The sequence below is a fragment of the Haemorhous mexicanus genome, chromosome 22, assembly GCF_027477595.1.
Source record: "Haemorhous mexicanus isolate bHaeMex1 chromosome 22, bHaeMex1.pri, whole genome shotgun sequence".
NCBI lineage: Eukaryota > Metazoa > Chordata > Aves > Passeriformes > Fringillidae > Haemorhous > Haemorhous mexicanus.
In genome coordinates, this window is record NC_082362.1 from 3448785 (window position 1) to 3469396 (window position 20612).

The following is a 20612-nucleotide window of genomic DNA, read 5'->3' on the forward strand; positions in this document are numbered from 1 at the left end:
CCAGCCTGGCTCCAGAGCAGAGGGGCTCCAGCCCTCAGAGCATCTCCATGGGCTCCTCTGCACTTCTCCAGTAGCTCCACATCCTTCCTGGGCTGGGGACTCCAGACTTGGAAGCAGGTCTGCAGGTGAGGTCTCAGAGCAGGATGGAGGGGGATCCCTCAGCCCGAACTGACAGGGAGAAGGGAAAGCACGTGGCAGTGAGTTGGGAGAAATTGTTCAAAAGAATTGAAGGTGGATATGGGTGGGAAGGACCTTGACCAGTCCCCTCCAGCAGGTCCAGCCTTTCATCCACCCTTGTGCAGAACATCCACAAGGACAGACATCCCTCAGACATCCCTCAGACATCCCTCAGACATCCCTCAGACATCCCACAGACATCCCTCAGACATCCCACAGACATCCCTCAGACATCCCTCAGACATCCCTCAGACATCCCACAGACATCCCACAGACATCCCTCACACATCCCTCAGACATCCCTCACACATCCCACAGACATCCCTCAGACATCCCTCAGACATCCCTCAGACACCCCTCAGACATCCCTCAGACACCCCTCACACATCCCACAGACATCCCTCAGACATTCCTCAGACATCCCACAGACATCCCTCAGACATCCCTCAGACATCCCACAGACATCCCTCAGACATCCCTCAGACATCCCTCAGACACCCCTCAGACATCCCTCAGACACCCCTCACACATCCCACAGACATCCCTCAGACATTCCTCAGACATCCCACAGACATCCCTCAGACATCCCTCAGACATCCCACAGACATCCCTCAGACATCCCTCAGACATCCCTCAGACACCCCTCAGACATCCCACAGACATCCCTCAGACATCCCTCAGACATCCCTCAGACATCCCACAGACATCCCACAGACATCCCTCAGACATCCCTCAGACATCCCTCAGACATCCCACAGACATCCCACAGACATTCCACAGACATCCCTCAGACATCCCTCACACATCCCTCAGACATCCCTCAGCCTCTCTGCATCTGGTATTTGACCACCATCATGGATGTTTTTCTTCTCAACACCTAATTTGCATTTTGCTTGCCCCAGCTTGGTCCAGCACTGCTCGTCCTCTTCCTGTGCACCCCCAGGCTTCAGCAGGAAGCTGAGTGTCACCTCCAGGGACCAGGAGGACACCTGGCCCCAGCTCCTGTCCCCCCTCCTGCAGGGTGGTCTCAGACAGCAGTAGGGACCCCCTTGGCTTTCCTCTTTCCAGGTGAACAATCCCAGCTCCCAGCCCATCCCTGTGGCCAGGGCAACCTCTTGTCTCCTCTTGTCTCCTCTTGTCTCCTCTTGTCTCCTCTTGTCTCCTGTACTCCTGGTCCTTGTCTGCTTACCCAGCCTGGATGGCTGCAGGGAGGTATTCAGACCAGGCTGGTTTATTTCTTTATTAAGAAATAATTGTTAGTTCCTTATTATTACAGTTATTAGTTTCTTATTATAACAGTTTCTTATTTTTATTACTTTCCTATTATTGGAAATTTTTATATTTCCTATAAATTCTTTCAAGAAATTTCTTCACATAACCATTTCTTATTATTTATTTCTTATTATTACAAGGTTGAGGTCTTTTTAAGAATGGGAAAAAATTAGGCACTTAAATGAGAATTTAAACTGAAAATGTCCTATTCCTGCCACTGCATTTGTGCCCCTTCTCCAGCAAATATCCTGGGGTGAAGGACTTCACAGATGTGTTCCTTCTCTCCTTTTCCCAATAGTGCTGAAGCTTGTAGCTCAGGGATGGGAATGTTTATAGCTGCCAGAATGATGGGACCTTCCCCCAAAACATTCCCATCGTCAGGATTTTCTAATTATGCCTGTGACTGGCAGCTGGCATCAGAACCATTGACATGAGTCAGTCAATATGCCTCGGCTCTGTTAAACTAAGTTTTATTTAATTAAGACTTGATCTCATCAAAATCAAGAGGGAGTGTTGGGCTGGCAGCAGGGAGAGCTGCACTGGCAGAGCCCAGGTGGGTCCCAGTGATCTGGGCTTGGGGCTGTGCCCCTGCTCCAGGGGCTCTGGCACTTCCTGAAGCACAGATTGCTGAGGGGCACAGCTGCAAATCCTGGCTTCTTTCAGGACACGCTGGTTTCTGGGAGAGGAACCTCTCTGTGATCACAGGGTTTGAAGGGAATTTGAAAGGTTCCACCCCCTGCCATGGGCAGGGACACTTTCCACTGTCCCAGGTCACTCCAAGCCCCATCCAGCCTGGCCCTGGGCACTGCCAGGGATGGGGCAGCCACAGCTGCTCTGGGCACCCTGTGCCAGGGCCCACCACCCTCATGGTCTGACATTTCCTCCCCATGTCTAACCTGACCTCATTCTTGTTCAATTTAACCCTTGTGTTGGGGCCCAGAGCTGGAAGCAGCTGGAGGTCTCAGGAGTGTCAGGAGAGTCCACCATGGAGCATGGGGTGGTGGGAGTGTTCCCAGTCTGAACTGGGGGAGTGCTCCCAGTCTGGGGGTGGAAGTGTTCCCAGTCTGGATGTGGGACTGTTCCCAGTCTGGGGATAGAAGTGTTCCCAGTCTGGGCTGGAGGAGTGTTCCCAGTCTGGATGTGGGAGTGCTCCCAGTCTGGGGATGGAAGTGTTCCCAGTCTGGATTGTGGGAGTGTTCCCAGTCTGGGGGTGGAAATTTTCCCAGTCTGGATGTGGGACTGTTCCCAGTCTGGGGATAGAAGTGTTCCCAGTCTGGATGTGGAAGTGCTCCCAGTCTGGATTGTGGGAGTGTTCCCAGTCTGGGGGTGGAAATTTTCCCAGTCTGGATGTGGGACTGTTCCCAGTCTGGGGATAGAAGTGTTCCCAGTCTGGATGTGGGAGTGCTCTCAGTCTGGATGTGGGAGTGCTCCCAGTCTGGATAGGAGGAGTGTTCCCAGTCTGGATTGTGGGAGTGCTCCCAGTCTGGGGATGGAAGTGTTCCCAGTCTGGATTGTGGGAGTGCTCCCAGTCTGGGTTGGAGGAGTGTTCCCAGTCTGGATTGTGGGAGTGCTCCCAGTCTGGATAGGAGGAGTGTTCCCAGTCTGGATTGTGGGAGTGCTCCCAGTCTGGGTTGGAGGAGTGCTCCCAGTCTGGATTGTGGGAGTGCTCCCAGTCTGGGATGGAGGAGTGTTCCCAGTCTGGATTGTGGGAGTGCTCCCAGTCTGGGAATTGGGAGTTTTTTCAGTCAGGGGTTGGAAATCCCTCCAGTTAGGGGGGGTTAAAGGGCTCACAGCTCTGGTCTCTGCAGGGCAGCAGATTTCAGTGGTGTCTGCAGCACATCCATGTTTGCTCTTTGCTCTCTCCCCAGAAACGAAAGAGGAGCTGGAGGAGCTGATGTCTGACATCAAGAAGACGGCGAACAAAGTGCGCTCCAAACTAAAGAGTGAGTGGTGACTAACTAAACTAAACTAAGCTGAACTGAACTGAACTAAACTGAACTAAACTAAGGACCCTGGGATGGAGCTCTGGCTCTACCTGGAGCACTCCTGTCCCAGGCTGGGATGAGCATCACCTTCCCTCTCTGCTGTACCCTGCAGATGCTTTTATCTGCCCTCTGTGAATTTCCCCATTGTGCCCCCTGTCCAGAGTGGAACTGAGGGAATGGGGCCAGGAGCAGCTGGTGGGCTCTGAGTGAGTCCTGTGCCACACCTCTGGCAGGGCTTGGACACTGGGCAAACCCCCAGCTTGGCCAAAGGTTCTGTTCAGGTCTGGGTGGGTGAGGAGGTGCTGCTGTGGGATGTGCTGCAGGATGTCACCTTCAGTTTCCACTACTGGAGGAGTCAGTCAGTCTGAGGTGTGAGAACAAGGTGGCTGTCTGCCCACTGATAGTCAAGGTTGTGCTGGAGGACTCAGACAACCCAGAATTCCAAGACTAGACCCCGGGGGACTGAGGGAGTCTGAGAGGATGGCAGCATCTTGAGACAGGAGCCAGGTCACCCCTGGCACCTTGGATTTGCCTGTGGTGGTCTTGGACATCAGCCTGAGGTTTGGTTGGCATTGGTGCAGGAGACCTGGCTGTGTCTGAAGGGTAGGAGAGGAGCTGGTGCTTCCCCCAGGGTAGCAGTGTCCTCACTAATCCCAGGTTTTGTGGGAGTCTGGCAGTCATGGAGGACTCAGATGTGCCCAGAGCCCTGGATCAGGTCACCCCTGGTGTGGCCATGTCCCATGTGTGGGCCAGGAGACCTGTACCTCTGTTCCCATGCTCCCTCTGTCCTCCTAACACATGATCTCAACTAGAGCCAGGAAGGAGAGCCAGGGATATCTGATCTATTCCACAGTCCAGGGGATCCATTCCTATGGCCCTGGACACACTGGGATCCCTGGGGTTTGGCCTTAAAAAACAAAAATCCTTTTCCATAAGTGTTTTGTTTAGTGTTTTGTAAGGGACTTTGAAAGCCTGAGGGTTTGCAGGACAGGCTCCTGTTTCCTGCTTCCAGAAAAGCCTCTCTGCTGTGATATTTACCTGGAGCAGCAGATGACTGGTGCTTGTGCTGTGTCCCACATTGCCTCATGGCCAGCATGATCAATGACAGAAAACACTCAGGGCTGATCAAAAACAACAGCTGCTGACAACAAACTGACTTCAGGCCAGACATTACTCATGCAGGGCCTAATTCTGAGTGCTAGCTTCTTGGGAAAATGTGATTTTATTAGTTATCAGAAATGCCCAGTGTTTGCCAATACCATTCCATGAATGGGGGGTGCTCTGTGTGAGTGGGGAGGAGGCCCAGGGACTGATGAAATCCACTGAGCTGTGCTGGAGGGTGAGCCCTGCTGCAGGAGGAACCTGCCCTGTGCTGGGCTTGAGGGACCTGCCAATCACTTAATGCCTTCTGGAATTCCAGGACTGACAGTATTCAGCAGGGTTCAGGAAGGGGAAAGGAGAGGTGATTGATACACCTGGAAGGGAATCTTCAGGGGAGGGACCCGAGGTTCTGGGGTAAGCCCTGAAATCACAACACAACAAACTAATGTGTCCTTCTGCCCTTCAGGCATTGAGCAGAGCATCGAACAAGAGGAGGGACTGAACAGGTCATCGGCCGACCTGCGGATAAGGAAAACTCAGGTGAGCCTCTGACCAGGGAGGGGAGGGTGCAGGGGGCACCTCAGGGCTCCCAGAAGTGCTGGGGGAGGAGGCCGGGGTAGGGGGATAGAATATAAGAAAATGAAGATAGTGTAGAAAGTAATCTTACCCCTAAGGAGTTGCAGCTGGGCCAATTATCAAAGGTTAGGAGCAGGCCTGACTTGGACAGGCCACAGCTGTGACCAGTGAGAAGAAGAGTGCTATAAAAGAGTGGGGTGGCTGGTTGAGAGGGGAGCTGGGGTCAGCTGGCTGCTTTGTGAAGAAGAAAGGGTCAGTGCTCTGAGGAGCTGCCCATGAGAAAACACCAAGGAGGTGTGGAACTTCTGTGATAAGGAGACAACAGTATGGAACCCCTGCAAGAAGATGACAACAGTCCTGTGCTTGGCTATGGAGTGGATTTCTCTGCTGAAGCCCTGTTCCCTGCCCAGCCAGGCAGAGCTGGTGTGGAATTTCTACTTTCTGGTGCTGCTTTGGTGAGAGAGCACCTGGGGGGATGCAGCCTTTGCTCCAGCCTGGAATCTGTCCTTGCATCTCTGCAGAGCTGTGTCCTCTCCACTGGGGATGTGGGTGAACACAAAGCAACTCAGAGCCTTGTTCTGCAACCAGGAATGTGTTTTAGCAAACCATTAAAGGGATAAAGGCAACAGGGGCAGCCAGTGCTGCTCTTTATCACCTGGGCTGGGATCCAGGGGTAGATCTGTGGCTCTCACAGGGGGTTTTGCACACACAGAAAACCCTGATGTCTCCGTGCTCTGCAGTGCTGCTGGAGGAGTTCTGGCTGTTGTAGTTTGTCTCCTCCTGAGCCTGGGGAGCCACTCAGGGAGCCTGCTCCCCCATCCACAGTGGTGCCAGATCAGTGTGGCAGTGCTGGTGGTGCAGCAGCTCTGCAGATGCAGCTCCCAGCTGGAGCCAGCACCCCCAGCCCTGCAGCAGCAGGGAGGTGCTGTCTGTCCCAGCTCAGCCCAAGGCTGGGGGGGACCCATCCTCTGCAAAGCTGGGGGAGGGCAAAGGCTCACCTGTCCCTAGGGCAGGTGGGACAGGGAATTGCTGGGGCACGGCAGAGCCAAGGGATGGTGCAGCAGCAGGTTCTGATGCAGAGCAGCTCTTCTGTTCCTTCCAGAAGGGAGCCAGAGTGGACAGAGCTGTGTTGCAGCTGGGCAGTGTCAGGCTGTCAGCGGATCCCATGCAAGAAAAACCTTCCCTTCCCTTCTGGAGACACTTCAGAGTGCTGACAGCAGTGCTGAGAACCCCTGAGGGGTTCTGCTCTGTGCCAAGCCCCTCAGGAGCTGATGCCATCCCAGTGTGGGTGCCAGTGGCAGGGGGGGAGGTGGCACTCAGTGTGTGGCCCTGGCAGTGGCAGGGGGGGAGGTGGCACTCAGTGTGTGGCAGGGAGGGAGGTGGCACTCAGTGTGTGACCCTGGCAGTGGCAGGGAGGGAGGTGGCACTCAGTGTGTGGCCCTGGCAGTGGCAGGGAGGGAGGTGGCACTCAGTGTGTGACCCTGGCAGTGGCAGGGAGGGAGGTGGCACTCAGTGTGTGACCCTGGCAGTGGCAGGGAGGGAGGTGGCACTCAGTGTGTGACCCTGGCAGTGGCAGGGAGGGAGGTGGCACTCAGTGTGTGGCCCTGGCAGTGGCTGTGCTGTGCCCTTGTGTCTCAGGACAAGGCTTTACTGCAGCAGTGTCTGGGGAAACCAGAGGTGGCCACAGATGGGAGCTGCATAGCCCAGGGCTGTGTTTGAGCAGGGTTTGGGGTTGGTCTGTGTTGAGCTCTGTGGTTCAGATGCCATCCTGGGGTGTGGAGGGTGGGATTCAGGGCTCTGCTCCACCACGAAGCCATGGATGGGTTTGGGTTGGAAGGGACCTTCAGAGGTGATCCAGTCCAACCCCCTGCCAAGGGCAGGGACACCTTCTGCTGGACCAGGCTGCTCCAAGCCCCATCCAGCCTGGCCTTGGGCACTTTCAGGGATGGGGCAGCCACAGCTGCTCTGGGCACCCTGTGCCAAGGCCTCACCACCTTTATGGGGACGACTCTCTTCCCAGCATCCCATCTAACCATGTTCTCTGGCAGTGGAAACCATTCTCCCTTTTGCTGTCCCTCCATCCCTTCTCCCCAGTCCCTCTCCAGCTCTCCTGGAGCCCCTTCAGCACTGGAAGGGGCTCTGAGGTCCCTCCAGAGCCCTCTGTTCTCCAGGCTGAAAAACCCAAACTCCCTCAGTCAGGGAGCTGTGAAGTTTTCTTACAATCTGGGCATTTCTTAGCATTTCCCTGGGTGCAGGGGACACCTCTTGGCCATGGCCCAGAGCCTGAGGTGGGCAATGTGACACTGCTCCACTGTGGAGCTTTGGCTTCTGACCTGGCTGGTCCTGACTCTGAGCTCCTGCAGGTGTTTGTCTCCCCAGTATCCAGAGGGATGGAGACACCACAGACCATGGGTCCTCTGGACCCTGGTTCTGAGTTGGACCACTCTTACAAAGATTTTTTTTTTCCCCCCCTTAATATGGGAATTCCATGTTCAGCTTGGTCCCTCATCTCTTTCCCTGTCCCTGTGCACTTCCAAGATGAGTTTTGCTCCAGCTTCTCTCTTGGCTCCCTCTGGGTCTTTGCAACCAAAGCTGAGAGAGAGCTCAGAGCTCTCTCTCTGAGCTTTGTCACCTTCACTGAGCAGACCCTGCTTCTTGCAGCCTGCGGGGTCCCCCCCTCCTCTGTCCTCTGCAGTGACACTGAGCAGCCCCAGCCCCCCTGGGCACTGTGGCTGTGGGTCCCCAAAGCCTGGCCTGCCCTCCCCTCCCTCCCCTCATTCTGTGTGGGGTTTGGGATGAGCCAGGCTGGAAAGCTGATTTAGACATGCCTGGTGCTTGAAGCTTGGTGTTTCTGGAGGTATCTGTGCTTTCTCCAGTTTGTATGGACTTGCTCTTAGCAAAACACTGAGTAAGAGGAGGGATGAGGAGCTGATTCCCCCTTGGTAACGTGTTGTAAACATGGAGTAGCTGAGCATTAGGGTTATGGAGTTCTGTTCTGGCTTTGCTGTGCTCTTCTCCAGCCAGAAGTGTCTCCTCAGGTCTGGACCTGCCTGCAGCAGCCCCAGGTCACAGTTCCTAAGGGCATCCCCAGGCCTGAAATGCAGCCAATGATGGAACTTGCCAGAGCTCTCAGCAGTATTTCCCATGTTTCTATATGTATAGATCATATACAAGTATATATTATATACATAAATAAAAATTTTGTGTATTACCCCATGGGATAAACACTTCAAAAGTACCTTCCTGTTAATCACATGAAGGACAAGGACCCCATTTGCAGTGTGTGCTTTTGGGGGCTTTCAGAGCCCACCCTGAATACCCAGAGCTTTTATCAGCTCTTGGAAATCCAGTTTGGGCTGCTTTGTCCATGTTTGGGGAGTGAAGGGCTGCTAGACCTGAGTGAAACAAATCCTTTTCCTAACTTGAATTAATATTTTCTGTTTATTGAGTTCAACCCCAAGGTACATTTTGATTTGCTTTTTATTTGCTGTGAATATTCAGGCAGGTTTCTGTAATGTCTGAAAGCCATTTGAAATGCTTTTTTCCAGCTGATTTTGCACAAAACTCCCTATTCCTTCAAAAATCAAATGCACATTGTAGACGTGTGGGATGCTCATAGGAACATAAAATAACCATCTGAGAAAATAAACACTGAGTTAAGCAATTTCTTAAGCAAGAGAGGTGTAGCATGGTGTGCTAGTGAGCAGGAAGGGTGTCACTCAGCAGCCAGGCTATTTTTGGCTCCAGATCAACAAATGTTGATAGTTTTCAGCTGAATGAGGATGAAGTGGATTTTAGGAAAAACCATTTTGGAGCAGCAGAAGAGTCTCCTGGATGGCACATCACGTTGTTGCTGGAGTTTGAGCTGAGACCCCTGGGAGCTGCTGTGACCTTGCTCTGGGCCAGCACCTCTGGAGCAGAGGGCAGAGCTGGAGCTGCCAGGGGCCTTGGCTGGTGGGAGGTTTGTGCTGGAGGAGGGAGATGAGCTGAGGCTCCCCAGAAATACTGTGCTGCTGCTGGCTTAGGATGGCTGCAGAGCCAGTGTCAGCACCCCTGGGGATGTGTCCTGTGTCAGCACCCCTGGGGATGTCTCCTGTGTTGTCTCCTGGAGGTGGGGCTGCCCTGGCTGGGGCTGCTGCAGGTGCAGGAACACCTGCACCAACCCCTCTGAGTGCTGCTGGTGCCAGGCATGTCTGACATTCCCTCACTGTGCAGAGACAGGAATGGAGCTGGAGAAGGGTCTGGAGCACAGGTCTGATGAGGAGCAGCTGGGGGAGCTGTGTCTGGAGAAAAGGGGGCTCAGGGGAGTAAGAGCCTGAATGAGAGATGTGGGACTCCAGGCAGCTCTGCAAATGCAGTTTATTGGACCCAAGGTGTTACAGCAGTGCAGGGTGGTGGGTGACAGAGCTGTGCCCACAGCTGGCAGCTCCAGCTGCAGGCAGTCCTGGGGACCCTTTGGTTTAGGTTACAATGCATTATAGACTTTTCTTTGCTGAGCATCTGCATACAGCAGAACCAGTCTATACCTTAACTGTTACCTATAGCCCACCATAACTGCTGTAATTACCATATTCATGGCACTGCTCTCCAATCACTAAAAGTCAGCACATCACAGTTTAAGCCAGAAGTTGTTTTTCAGTTTTCTTGCAGTAGAAAATTCTGAGATCTTTTTTCTCCTTGCCACATTTGCTGACTTGTTTGCCTGTGCTCTCTTTCTGCTTGGTAAAAACATCTTGTTTGGGGTGGGTTTATCCTTTGCTCTAAGCCATAAAAACCCCTTCTAACTAACACACCCTTTGCCTCCTTGGTTATCCAGTCAGACTGGCTCAGAAATTCTTTTCTTCTATATCAAAACTTGCTTCCATCTCTATTCCTTCTTCAGATTCTACATTCAAAACTCTTTCTGCCAAGCACACACATACCTGTGAGACTTTCTTGTCAAACTTTCATCCTCCCTTCTCACTCTCCACAACTCCCTGACAGGAAGGGGCAGCCAGCTGGGGGTTGGGCTCTGCTCCCAGGGAACAGGGACAGGACAAGAGGAAACAGCCCCAAGCTGTGCCACTGGGGGTTCAGGCTGGGCATCAGAAGGAATTTCTCCATGGGAAGGGGCAGCCCAGGGAGGTGGTGGAGTGCCCATCCCTGGAGATGTTGGAGGCACACCTGGAGGTGGCACTCAGTGCTCTGGGCTGGGTGACAAGGTTGGACATGAGAATCTTGGAGGTCTTTCCCAACCCTGATGATTCTGTGGCTGTGCTTTGAGCAGGGCTGGGTTCTGTTGCCCCCAGCACTGCAGAGTGGTGCCCATGGGTCCATCCTGTGCCTGTGCAGGGTCTGGCATGTCCCAGCAGCACAGCAGTGGCAGGCAGGGCCCAGCCCAGGGCACTGCTGTGGCCTCCAGGCTTTCTAGGCACAAGCAGGGCAAGGAGGGTGCTGCCAGCCTCCCAGGGTACCTTCTGAGGGCTGTGCTTAGGTTGGGCTGGATGAGGGATGCCTCTGCTCCACTGCCCTGGGGATGTGTCACCTGCTGCCACCTGCCCCCCTTATGCTCTGTCACATTCTCTGGAGCAGCTTTTGGGCTGGAAATGCTTTTGGGCTGGTTGGATGTGGATGCTATGGGACAGAGAGAGAAAATGCAAGCATTTCTCACAGCAGCTTGTGAGAACTTTTAGGGAGTTGTAAGGGTGTGATAACTTGTTAAGTATAAACAATTTGCAGGTGGTGGTTTTTTCCTTCATTTTTCTGTTTTTTTTTAAGGATGTTGTATGAGAAAAGTGTTTTTTCTTTCTCTGAGGTTTCGAGAATCTGAATCCCAGAAATATTCTTGGGAAGTTGTGCCTTGCTTTTCTCTGTGAAATGTGGCTGCAGGTGGAGGTGCAGGAGGTGCTTCCCTGCTGCAGGGGGGCTGTAGTGTGTTTTTATACTTTGTAATAGTTTTGTTTGTGCATCTCCGTGTTTTCCCCAGATAGTTTACCCCAGATTGTACCCCCTCCCTTTACCTGTGTAATCCCTCTCCTTTGCTGAGATCATCCCCAAATCCCCACCCTGGCTCTCTGTCAGTCACTCAGCATCCCATCCCCTCCATCTAGAACTTTCTGTCCAGGACATTGAGTGATTAGCCAGGGGTCAGCCCCCCAAGTGTTACCCCATACACTGACCTAAATGTCCATTTCCAGTATCCACGCCTTAATTTTTCTTATTGGTCAGTAAATGTTATCTGCTTTTGGTTTCCACCTCCCTTCAAATGAAACCTTGGCACCTCTCCAGGGGCTCTCAGCAGGACCCCCCTGAGGTGCTCCTAATTAAACCTTGGATTAACCCTGCTAAGAGTCAGCCCTTTTATCCTCTGCTGATGTCTCTGGTGTCCCTTCTGCTGCAAAGGTGACCAGCCTGGCTGCCCTCAGGGCACAGAGAGTGTCCCCTGCTGTCTGCCAACCCAGGGCTGGCCAGGGTTCCTGGGGGGCTCCCAGAGAGACAGACACAGGGGTAGCAGGGCTCTCTCATGTGGTGATGTTTGCAGGGGTCCCAGGACGAGGGAAGAGAGGAGGATCTTGACTCCATGTTTCAGGAGGCTGATTTATTATTTTATGGTATATATTATATTAAAAGAAAATGATACATTAAAACTGTACTAAAAGAATAGAAGAAAGGATTTCATCAGAAGGCTAGCAAGGAAAGGAATGGAATGATGATAAAATCTTGTGTCTGACCAGAGAGTCTGAGACAGCTGGACTGTGATTGGCCATTAATTAAAAACAACCAATGTGGGCCAACCAAAGATGCACCTGTTGCATTCCACAGCAGCAGAGAATTATTGTTTACATTTTGTTTCTGAGGCTTCTCAGGAGAAAAGATCCTAGCAAAAGGATTTTTCATAAAATGTGTCAGTGAGACTCTCAGCTGCCTGTCCCCTTTGTTCCCTGCCAGCACTCCACGCTGTCCCGCAAGTTCGTGGAGGTGATGTCGGAGTACAACGCCACGCAGACCGACTACCGGGAGCGCTGCAAGGGCAGGATCCAGAGGCAGCTGGAGATCAGTGAGTAACCCACCCTGCCATGGGCACAGCTGGGCTCTGGGAACCACCTCCTCGACACTCCCAGTGGGCCAGAGCTGCTCCCTGTCTCGGTTTGGAAAGCCAGGTGTCTGCTAAGGAAGGCAGGAGCCTCCCCTGAAATGGAGACTACAAACCCCCTCCTTCTGAATTGCTGTAAATTTGAAATTAAGGGGCTCTCAGGCAAAGATACGGGAGCAGGAATAGCAGTTCTTTATTAGGGGAGAAAAATATAAAATAAACACTGCAGTGAACTAAACCAACCCTGACAGAGCCAGAGCACAGCCTGACACCCTGTGGGTCAGGGTGTTGGCAGCAGTCCCATTGGAATTGTGGCTCAGCCCTCCTGCAGTGCCAGGGGTGGTTCTGCTGGAGCAGGGATCCTGGAGAAAGGTGCAGTCTGCCTCTGAAGGTCCAGTGGAAGAGGCAGCTGCTGTTCCTCTGGGAAATCCAGTGGAGAAGCTGTGCTGGTGTTCCAGAATCTCCAGATTATATCTGGGTAGGAATGCTTGGCTCCTCCCTCTGGGCTCACATCTCCCAATGGGATGCTGCAGTTCTTATCAGCCATGCAGGGACATTCAATGGCCTCTTATCAGCAGGTGTGTCCCCAGAGGGAGGAGTGGGTGTGATCACTCAGAGAGAGATAAGGCAAACTGTCCACTTGACAAAAGACAACTGCCACACAGGGTAATAGAATACATCTTGCCTTGCAATCTGGGACACTCCCACAGCTGGGCAGAGCTCCTGGGATGCACAGGAGCCCCTGGGAGCGACTGGAACACAGCTCCTGTGGGGTGGGACCTTGAGTTCCAGTGGCAACGTGCATCCAGCAAACTACATCCCAAAATGCTGCAGAGAGAGCACAGGGATCACAAGGAGAGGGATTCCTTCTGTGTTTGCAGCTAATTTTTAATTCAAAGAAGCTCATGGGAATTCCTGATTCCTGTGGGTGCTTGTCCTTCCTCAGGGTGCTCTTCATGGATGAACTGAGCTAAACATGAAAACGGAGGAGGGAATTCTTGAGATGGGAGCACTCCCTGCTCCTGATGGTCTCCCTTGCACAGGAGGAGCAGGAGCCTCAGTGCTGCCTCTCTGGGCCCAGGACTGATGGCTCTTAGCAACCATTATGTTGTGACCAAGGCTGGACCTCAGGTGACACCTCTGAGGCTGGTGACACCTCACCCAGGTGACCCTGCTGTGGCACTAGGATCTCTGAGTCATCCAGAGCCCATCACTTGGGAGCAGACCAGTCCTGCCTCTCTAGAAACACTCTCCTGATGGTTCTTCTGGGCAGTTGGTGGTACCTGGATGCTTTAGAGCCAAGGGGTGATCTCCCAGCAAAGAAGAACCATGTAATTAGGGGAATAATCAAGGGGGAAGCAGGACATGCAGAGATTAAAGGAAATTCTTGCAAATAATCTCACTTTCAGATGTGTTGTGGGGTTTGTGCTCAGAATGCAAGGCTCTGAACTTAATCCTTTTCTTTTTCTAAGAACCAAATAGATGTTTTTTCTTTCCTCCACCAGCTCACTGTGAATAATGACAGGAGATCTGAGAGTCAACCTGGCGTGCTTGGTGGTCACCTGTGGGAATGTGCTGGGAATCTGGGTGCTGTGGGAATTTCTGTGAAGGGCTGGAAGGAGACACAGCTGTGCAAGCCCTAATCTTTGTTCAGATCAGTCTTTCTGATGTCTGATACTGCCAGGGCTGCATGGGAAGGCTGACTGACACGAGGCTCAACAAGAGCTTGCCAGTTTGCTGTAAAGCAGGATGTGTCACTGCTCCAGCTGCCTGACTCACCCCTCAGCCAGCATCACCCTGCAGTGACAGCTGAGGAGTGGCTTGTCATGGGAACAGGAATTTAAGGTATCCCTATGCCTCCCTCTGAGAGAGGAGGCTTGGAAGGACTCAGCCTTGTCCTTGATTGGATGCAGACCTGGAAGAAACCTTCCTTCTGTTTTCCTACTGAATTTTGGGAGGGCTCTGCTGAAATCCTGGAGGTACATTGCTGTTCTTGTGTCTGCTCTGTCCATCCTGCCAGGTTGTCAGTGCCTGACAGAGCCTGCTGGGTGCAGGGACAGGGCTGCTCAGGGGTCCCCATGAGCAGTGTGTGCTCTAGGAGAGGTGGCCCAGTTCTGAGAGCAAGGGACTCTTGTTCCCTTCAGGATGGAGGTGTGGAGGGAGATAAGTGCATTTCTCATTGCTACAGAAGAGGTGCAGAGCTGGGCTGGGGCTGTGCTGGGGAGGGACACAGCCCTGTGCAGAGCCCTTTGCCAGAGCTGGATTCCCCCATCAGGACAGTGGAAAATATTTCCTGGCAAAAAGGCTCGTGCAAAGGAGCAGCTTATGGATGTTTTACCAGGAGTGCTGCCTGGGCAGGGGCTCTGCTTGGCCTGGGGTGTCCCAGGCAGGGCCTTCAGCCCCAGCTGCTCCTGCAAAGGCTCTTTGGGACAGAGCTCAGCTGGGATGTGACTGCACAGATCTCCACAACATCCTCAGCTCTCGTTTCCTGCTGAGGAGTCCAAAGATAGAAAGTGCTGGGAGCTCTGACAGCAAAGCCAGTAAATCACTCATGTTTTCAGACTATGAGAGCAGGAACTTCTCAGTTGCTCAGGTGCTCTGGGCAGGCTCCCCAGCACCAGCAAGTTTCCCCATCCTCACCACATCTGGCTCTGCAAGTAGGACAGTGGCAGAGTTGGTGATGTAGAGTCAGTGCCCTGTGCTGTAGCCCCCCCCGGGGCTCCCCACAGCCCCCTCAGGATCTGTTCCCTTCTCCTTGGTGGGCACTGCTGGGTCTGTGTGTGCCAGAGGTTGTGCTGTGTAACATCAGCACCACCCTGCCCACCCAGGAGCAGCTCAGAGGACATGCAGTGTGCAGGGTTCTGTGGCTGAATCCTCATCCTGATCCCAGCCTGGGCAGTGCCAGACCTGTCTGAGCTGGGTGACAGCCAGGTGGGCCAGTCACTCCTACCTGTTACCTCACACACAGCTGGGCAGGACAGCATTACCCATCCTCCATGAATTGTATGGATTTGTGTCTGTAAGTGTTGAAAAGCCAGCTCCAGGCAGAGGATCCCAGCCTGGGGAAGGTGCCTTGTCCTCAGTGTGAGCCCCAGCTGTGGCTCTGCAGGTGCTTGTGCAGCCCTGCTGCTGGGAGCAGGGATGCTGCCAGCCCAGGGGTGCTGCCAGCCTGGAGAGCCCAGCTGAGCCCTGATTTGGCCATGGACCACTGGATCCTTCAGCCCTGAGCTGCCTTCCCTATTTATAGAGCATCTGCATGCAGGGTTGGACAGACTGCCATCCAGTGTCAGCTGGGCTGTGGGACTGAGCTGTGGCACCAGAGGCTTCCCTGGGAGCTTCCCCCACACCCTGGCAGGGCTGCTCCTGCCCTGGGAGCTGGTGACTCTGTCCAGCTGGCCATTATAGGGCTGTGCCTTGAAGTCTCCTCAGTGGTTTCACATTCACCTGTCCCAGAGTTTGCAGTGGCTCTGCAGTGACCTGGGCACTCTCTCACCCTTCTCTCCCTGCCACCTTAGGGCTGAGTTTGCTTCTCCCCAAGAAACTTTGAATTGCTAGAGATGCTAAGTGTACAGGTGTACTCTGGAGCTCTCTGGGGAGGCACAGCTCCAATGCTCAGGGTTTTCCAGTGTTTCACCAAATTTTGGGGCAGGAGTGTTCCCCCAAGCTCTTCTCCCTCAGTGCCACCTTGCAGTGGCTCTCTCCTTTCACTCCCATTTTTGGCTGTGCCATGGCCCTGTGGGAATGTGAGCAGCAGATCAGGCAGGTGCCCAGGACACTTTGAGCTGATTTTAGTGCTGTGGAGGAGCTGATGACAGGCCAGGAAGCCCAGTTAGGAGGCAGTGGCTTTCCTGGGAGGTCCTCTGAGGTGCTGCAGGTTGGTTATATTAAACAATTGTTTCTTGTTTGGCAGGTGCTGTACTGGGTGGTGTGGGTGAGATGCAGCCCCCATGCCCCAGGCTTGGCTCAGCATTAAAGCAAATTCTTCCTGAGCAGCCGTGGCCCTTGGCCAGGCCAGCAGTGCTGCCCAGCTGTTAATCCATGGGATTAACAGCTGCACCTCAGTGCAGCTCTAGCAGCTCTGTGCTCTGCATTAGGGGAGTGAGGCAGCAGGAGGGAGAGGATGAGAATGTGATTCCCACATCCCATCCCACCTCTGCCCATGAGGGATGTGGCATCTCCTGGAGCCCTTCAGGACTGCCTCGAGGGCTGGCATTTGGCAGAGCAAGCAGCTCTCCTTGGACAGCACCTGGGCCAGTGTCTGCTCAGAGCTGAGCACGTCAACAGGAGGGTTTGGAAGTTTGGGCTGCTTGGTCCCTTGTTCTCTCTTTCTGGGAGCAGGGCAGTGTCAGCCCAGGGCGAGGAGCCAACAGCAAGAAAAGCTGGCAAGGCTTGTGGTGGATCATCCTTGGTGGGAGTGGTGCTCTGTCACTCTAAAACATGTAACAGTGTCTGGAAAGGGGCTGGGGATCCTTCTCCTCCTGGGGACCCGTCTCCTCTGAGGACCCCTCAGAGCTGGGGAGGGTGGGAGCCTGATTGATCCTGAAGTCTGTGAGCACACAGGTGGCAAAGCTCAGCCTCACACACATCTGTGAACCCCCTCAGGTTGTTTTTGGGACTCAAACCAGCAGCTTCTCAGGGCTTTGGGGTCACCAACAGGTCATGGTTGTCTAGACCAGCCTCACACAGAGCTCCAGCCTCTGCCCACGTGTCTGAGAGCTGTGCTGGGCTCTGCCCCATTTCCCCCACTCTGAGGTGCCCTGGACTCATCCTGGAGGATGCTGTTGTCCTTTTCAGTGCCACAGGCTGCAGGCAGCATGTCACAGGGGAGCATCTACAGACCCCAGCCCTGCTCTGCAGGTTTTGGTTCCATCAGGCTTGGTGGAGTCACTTCATCAGCTGTTCCTGCCTGACTGCCCTGCTCACACCAGTGGGTGTCACTTGCCCTGTCTCAGGTGACCTGCTCGCCCTCCCCATCCCACTGGGCAGCATCTCCATCTGTTTGGCTGTGATTCCATGTGTCCCACATGGCTGCTAGCCCAGGAAACACTCTGCAGTTAATGCAGGGATCAGTGCCACCATGGAGGGATCAGCATCTCTCTCTGCTGCATGGGGTGGGGAAGGGAAGGAACCACATGGTGTGGGTGAATTGTTTTTAGAGGAGCCATGGGGATGGAGGCCCCCAGAGCCATGGAGGGTTTTGCCACAGGGGGAGGACAGAGCCTGGCTTCTGTCACACAGCAGCAGGGCCAAAACCTGGGCAGTCCAGCTGAGCCCGGGTCCTCACGGCATTGGGAACAGGGTTTGTCCAGAGCACATCTGCCTGTGGCTCCTTCCCCATCCCTGCTCCTTCACAGAAGAGCCTTGGCTGCTGCTGGTCCCTCAGCCCTGCTCCCTGCTCTGCAGGAATGCTCAGTGTGCCCAGGAGGGCATTCCTGTGTGAGCTGAGCCAAGCTGGCCACTTGATGCCCTTAAAATGGGGGGTGTCAGAGCCAGGCTGTGAGAGGGCAGCCCCCAAACTGCCCTGGGTGCTCCTGGGGCTGAAAGCTTTGCTCTGTTCCACTCGTGGGAGAATTACCTTGGAGCCTGTGGGACCTGTGGTGGGTTCAGGGGGCCCTTGGCTGACCTGTGTTGTGTGGTTGCAGCTGGCAGGACCACCACCAGCGAGGAGCTGGAGGACATGCTGGAGAGCGGCAACCCGGCCATCTTCTCCTCTGGGGTAAGCCCTGCCACAGCTGCAGCTGAGCCAGCCCCCAGCACCAGGGATGGCTGCTGGATGTGCTGCCACAGTGGCCTCAGCACAAGTAATGAACACAGCCCGTGCAGGAGGGGCCTGGGGGCTCAGGTCTGGGCTGAGGATCTGCTGGAGCAGTTTGAATCCCAGCACCCTGCTGCAAACTGCCTGCCTTGGGGTGGTTGGAGGGGCTCTGCAGCTCCTGCTCATCCCCCTCTTGGTGCCCCCAGTCCCAGTCTGAGTCTTGGTGCTCAGACCCACTGGAGCTGGCTCTGAGCATGGTGCTCAGTGGCCTTGTTTTCTCTGCAGATCATCATGGATTCCAACATCACCAAGCAGGCTCTGAACGAGATTGAGACACGGCACAGTGAGATCATCAAGCTGGAGAACAGCATCCGAGAGCTGCACGACATGTTCATGGACATGGCCATGCTGGTGGAGAGCCAGGTGGGGAAAAAGTGCAGCCCAGGGCTCACCTGGAGGGGTTGGAGGGTGATGGGGCTGCCTGTGGTGAGTGGGGAGGCTGGAGAGCAGTGCTCCCCTGCCTGGGTGGGTGCTTAGAGGAAATAGCCACATCCAGGAGCAGCATGGCTCCCAGTGGGGCTGAGCTGGGCTCCCCAGGGCTGGAGCCACCTGCCTGACACCCCAGGGCCGGGCTGCTGTGTGTGTGGGGTGGGAGGCTCAGTGAGGGACTCAGAAGGAGGGTACTGGGTGCTGCCATGCAGGGGGAGATTCCTTCAACTTCCCTGGAGCACCAGGTCCAGCTGGGTGAGCTCGGGGTGGCCCCTGGGCTGTGCTGCCAGCCCGTGGCACCAGTCCCTTCAGCCAGGCACGGGCTCCTGTGTCTTTGCTCACCCCCCTTCTTGCCCGCCATGCTGCCATGGCCCGAGGAGACGTCGGTGGCAGGTAAAGGCTCCCTGGTGCTGCATGCTCTGCTCTGCATGGCTGCTCCTGCATGGCTGCTGCTTGCATGGCACTGGGATGGCCGTGGCAGGACACCAAGGGTCACCAGGGCACCGTGGTGTTGGTGGCCTGTCCTGTCTGCAGTGGGGGACGTATGTGGGGATTCATGATTTCCTGCCCTGCTCTAAGGGGGGACAGTGCCAGCACCCTTGTCCTGTGGGTGAGAAGCTCAGAGCTGCTGGCACTGGGAATAGAAGGACACCAGGCAGGCAGCAGGGCTGGCAGCTCTGCTCTGCCCTGGCATGGCACTGGAAGGAAGAAGCAGCAGCAGTTTTACACAAGACAGGGAGCAGTTGGTGGGGCTCAGTGCTCAGCAGCCCTGGGCCCCAAGGTTTGTCCTCCCTGTGCTCTCCAGCATTAGGGTGAGAAATGGGCATTGCAGCATTGCTGGCTATGAGCCCATGGCTCTGTGGCCTCAATTCCCTCCATGCTGTGCAGGAGGACACAGGGCTCCAAACCTCCCACTCCTGCCAGCCCTGTCCCGCTGCTGCAGACCTGGCTGTTGGCCTGCCCGGTCAGGATGGGGCTAAAGGAGGTGAACAGGGCTGGAGGAGCTCACCCCAGCCCGTGTCCCCACAGCCAGAGGAGCCCCCAGTCCCATCCTACCCCTGCAGCAGGGGCAGAGTGGGGCAGGGGTCCCTGGAGGGCTCTTCAGTCCTGGCTGGCCTTGCTCCAGACCCTCTTGCCCTCAGTGCAGTGCATGTGGGAGCGGTGGTCCCTGATCCCTGCACGTGTGTGGTTTCCTGGGCATCCCTCATGGTGCTGCTGGCGCTGTCCTTGCTCCCTGCCACGCCTCCTGTTTCAGCAGCATGTGGTGTGGTGCTGGTGTAGGTCCTGTTGGGGTTTTGCTGGCCAGGTCAGCACCAGGACCGGGCTGGGAGCTCCCTTGGCCCTCACCCTTGCTCGTCTCCGTGCTGGGATGTGCACAGAGATCCTCTGGGACGGGGTGTGCAGTCCAGAGCAGGAAACTCGCAGTGCCTGCAGGCGGCTGATGGTGCTCTCTCTGTGCAGGGCTGCCGGGCAGGGCAGCGTTCCCCCGGAGGCAGGGAGCCGCCGAGCAGGAGGGCGCTCAGGTCTGCGCGGGCGCGCGGGCTGTGTCCCCCTGCAGGGAGAGATGATTGACCGCATCGAGTACAACGTGGAGCACTCGGTGGACTACGTGGAGAGGGCTGTGTCCGACACCAAAAAGGCCGTGAAGTACCAGAGCAAAGCCAGACGGGTGAGTCACTAAAAGTGCAGGTGTTGCAGTGGTAGGTGCTGCTGCCTGTCCCTTGTCCCCAGCAAGCCTCTCCTGTCGAAAGGCAGGCTCAGTTAACATTCAGGCAGTGCAGTCAGACCTTCACTGAGCACTCTCTGCAGCTGGCTCAGCGACAGAGGCAGGAAAGGCTCTTCTGCAAGGTTTTATTCCAGCACAGTAACACTGTCCCTGAAGGACAAACCCGGGCAAAGAGGAAGAACCACGTGGCAGCTTATAAAGGGGAAGGGGTGGGGGGCAGAGCTAGGGGGCCTGGCCACCAGGGGAAGGGGGGTGGCCACCAGGGGTACCAAGGCAGTGACAGGGGAAGGAGAATCCCGAGGAAGTTGTGACACCAAGTCCATGGGGGAGACTGATTTGCCCTTTGGGAGGGATGACTGTAGTAAGTAGTTAATGTTTCCAGACCTGAGGGTTTGGGCATTGACCAAGGGGGGAAAGTTCATGGGATGCTACAAGTCATGGCTCTGGCTGGGGCCCATC

At 54.9% G+C, this 20612-nt stretch overlaps 1 protein-coding gene across 2 annotated transcripts in view; it reads left to right on the top strand.

The window, feature by feature from the left end:
- Positions 1–20612, top strand: part of STX1A (syntaxin 1A) — a 74518-nt gene that overhangs the window by 50250 nt on the left and 3656 nt on the right. Inside the window, exons 4-9 of one of the 2 annotated variants that reach the window (XR_009489136.1) lie at positions 3318–3392; positions 5002–5075; positions 12039–12147; positions 17826–17899; positions 18224–18361; positions 19889–20096. Coding sequence is in view for 1 of the 2 variants with exons in the window: in XM_059865671.1 (XP_059721654.1) it covers positions 3318–3392; positions 5002–5075; positions 12039–12147; positions 17826–17899; positions 18224–18361; positions 19986–20096 (581 nt within the window). In the remaining variant the exon portion in view is untranslated. The remainder of the gene's footprint in view (positions 1–3317; positions 3393–5001; positions 5076–12038; positions 12148–17825; positions 17900–18223; positions 18362–19888; positions 20097–20612) is intronic. The other variant, XM_059865671.1, reaches the window with a different exon arrangement.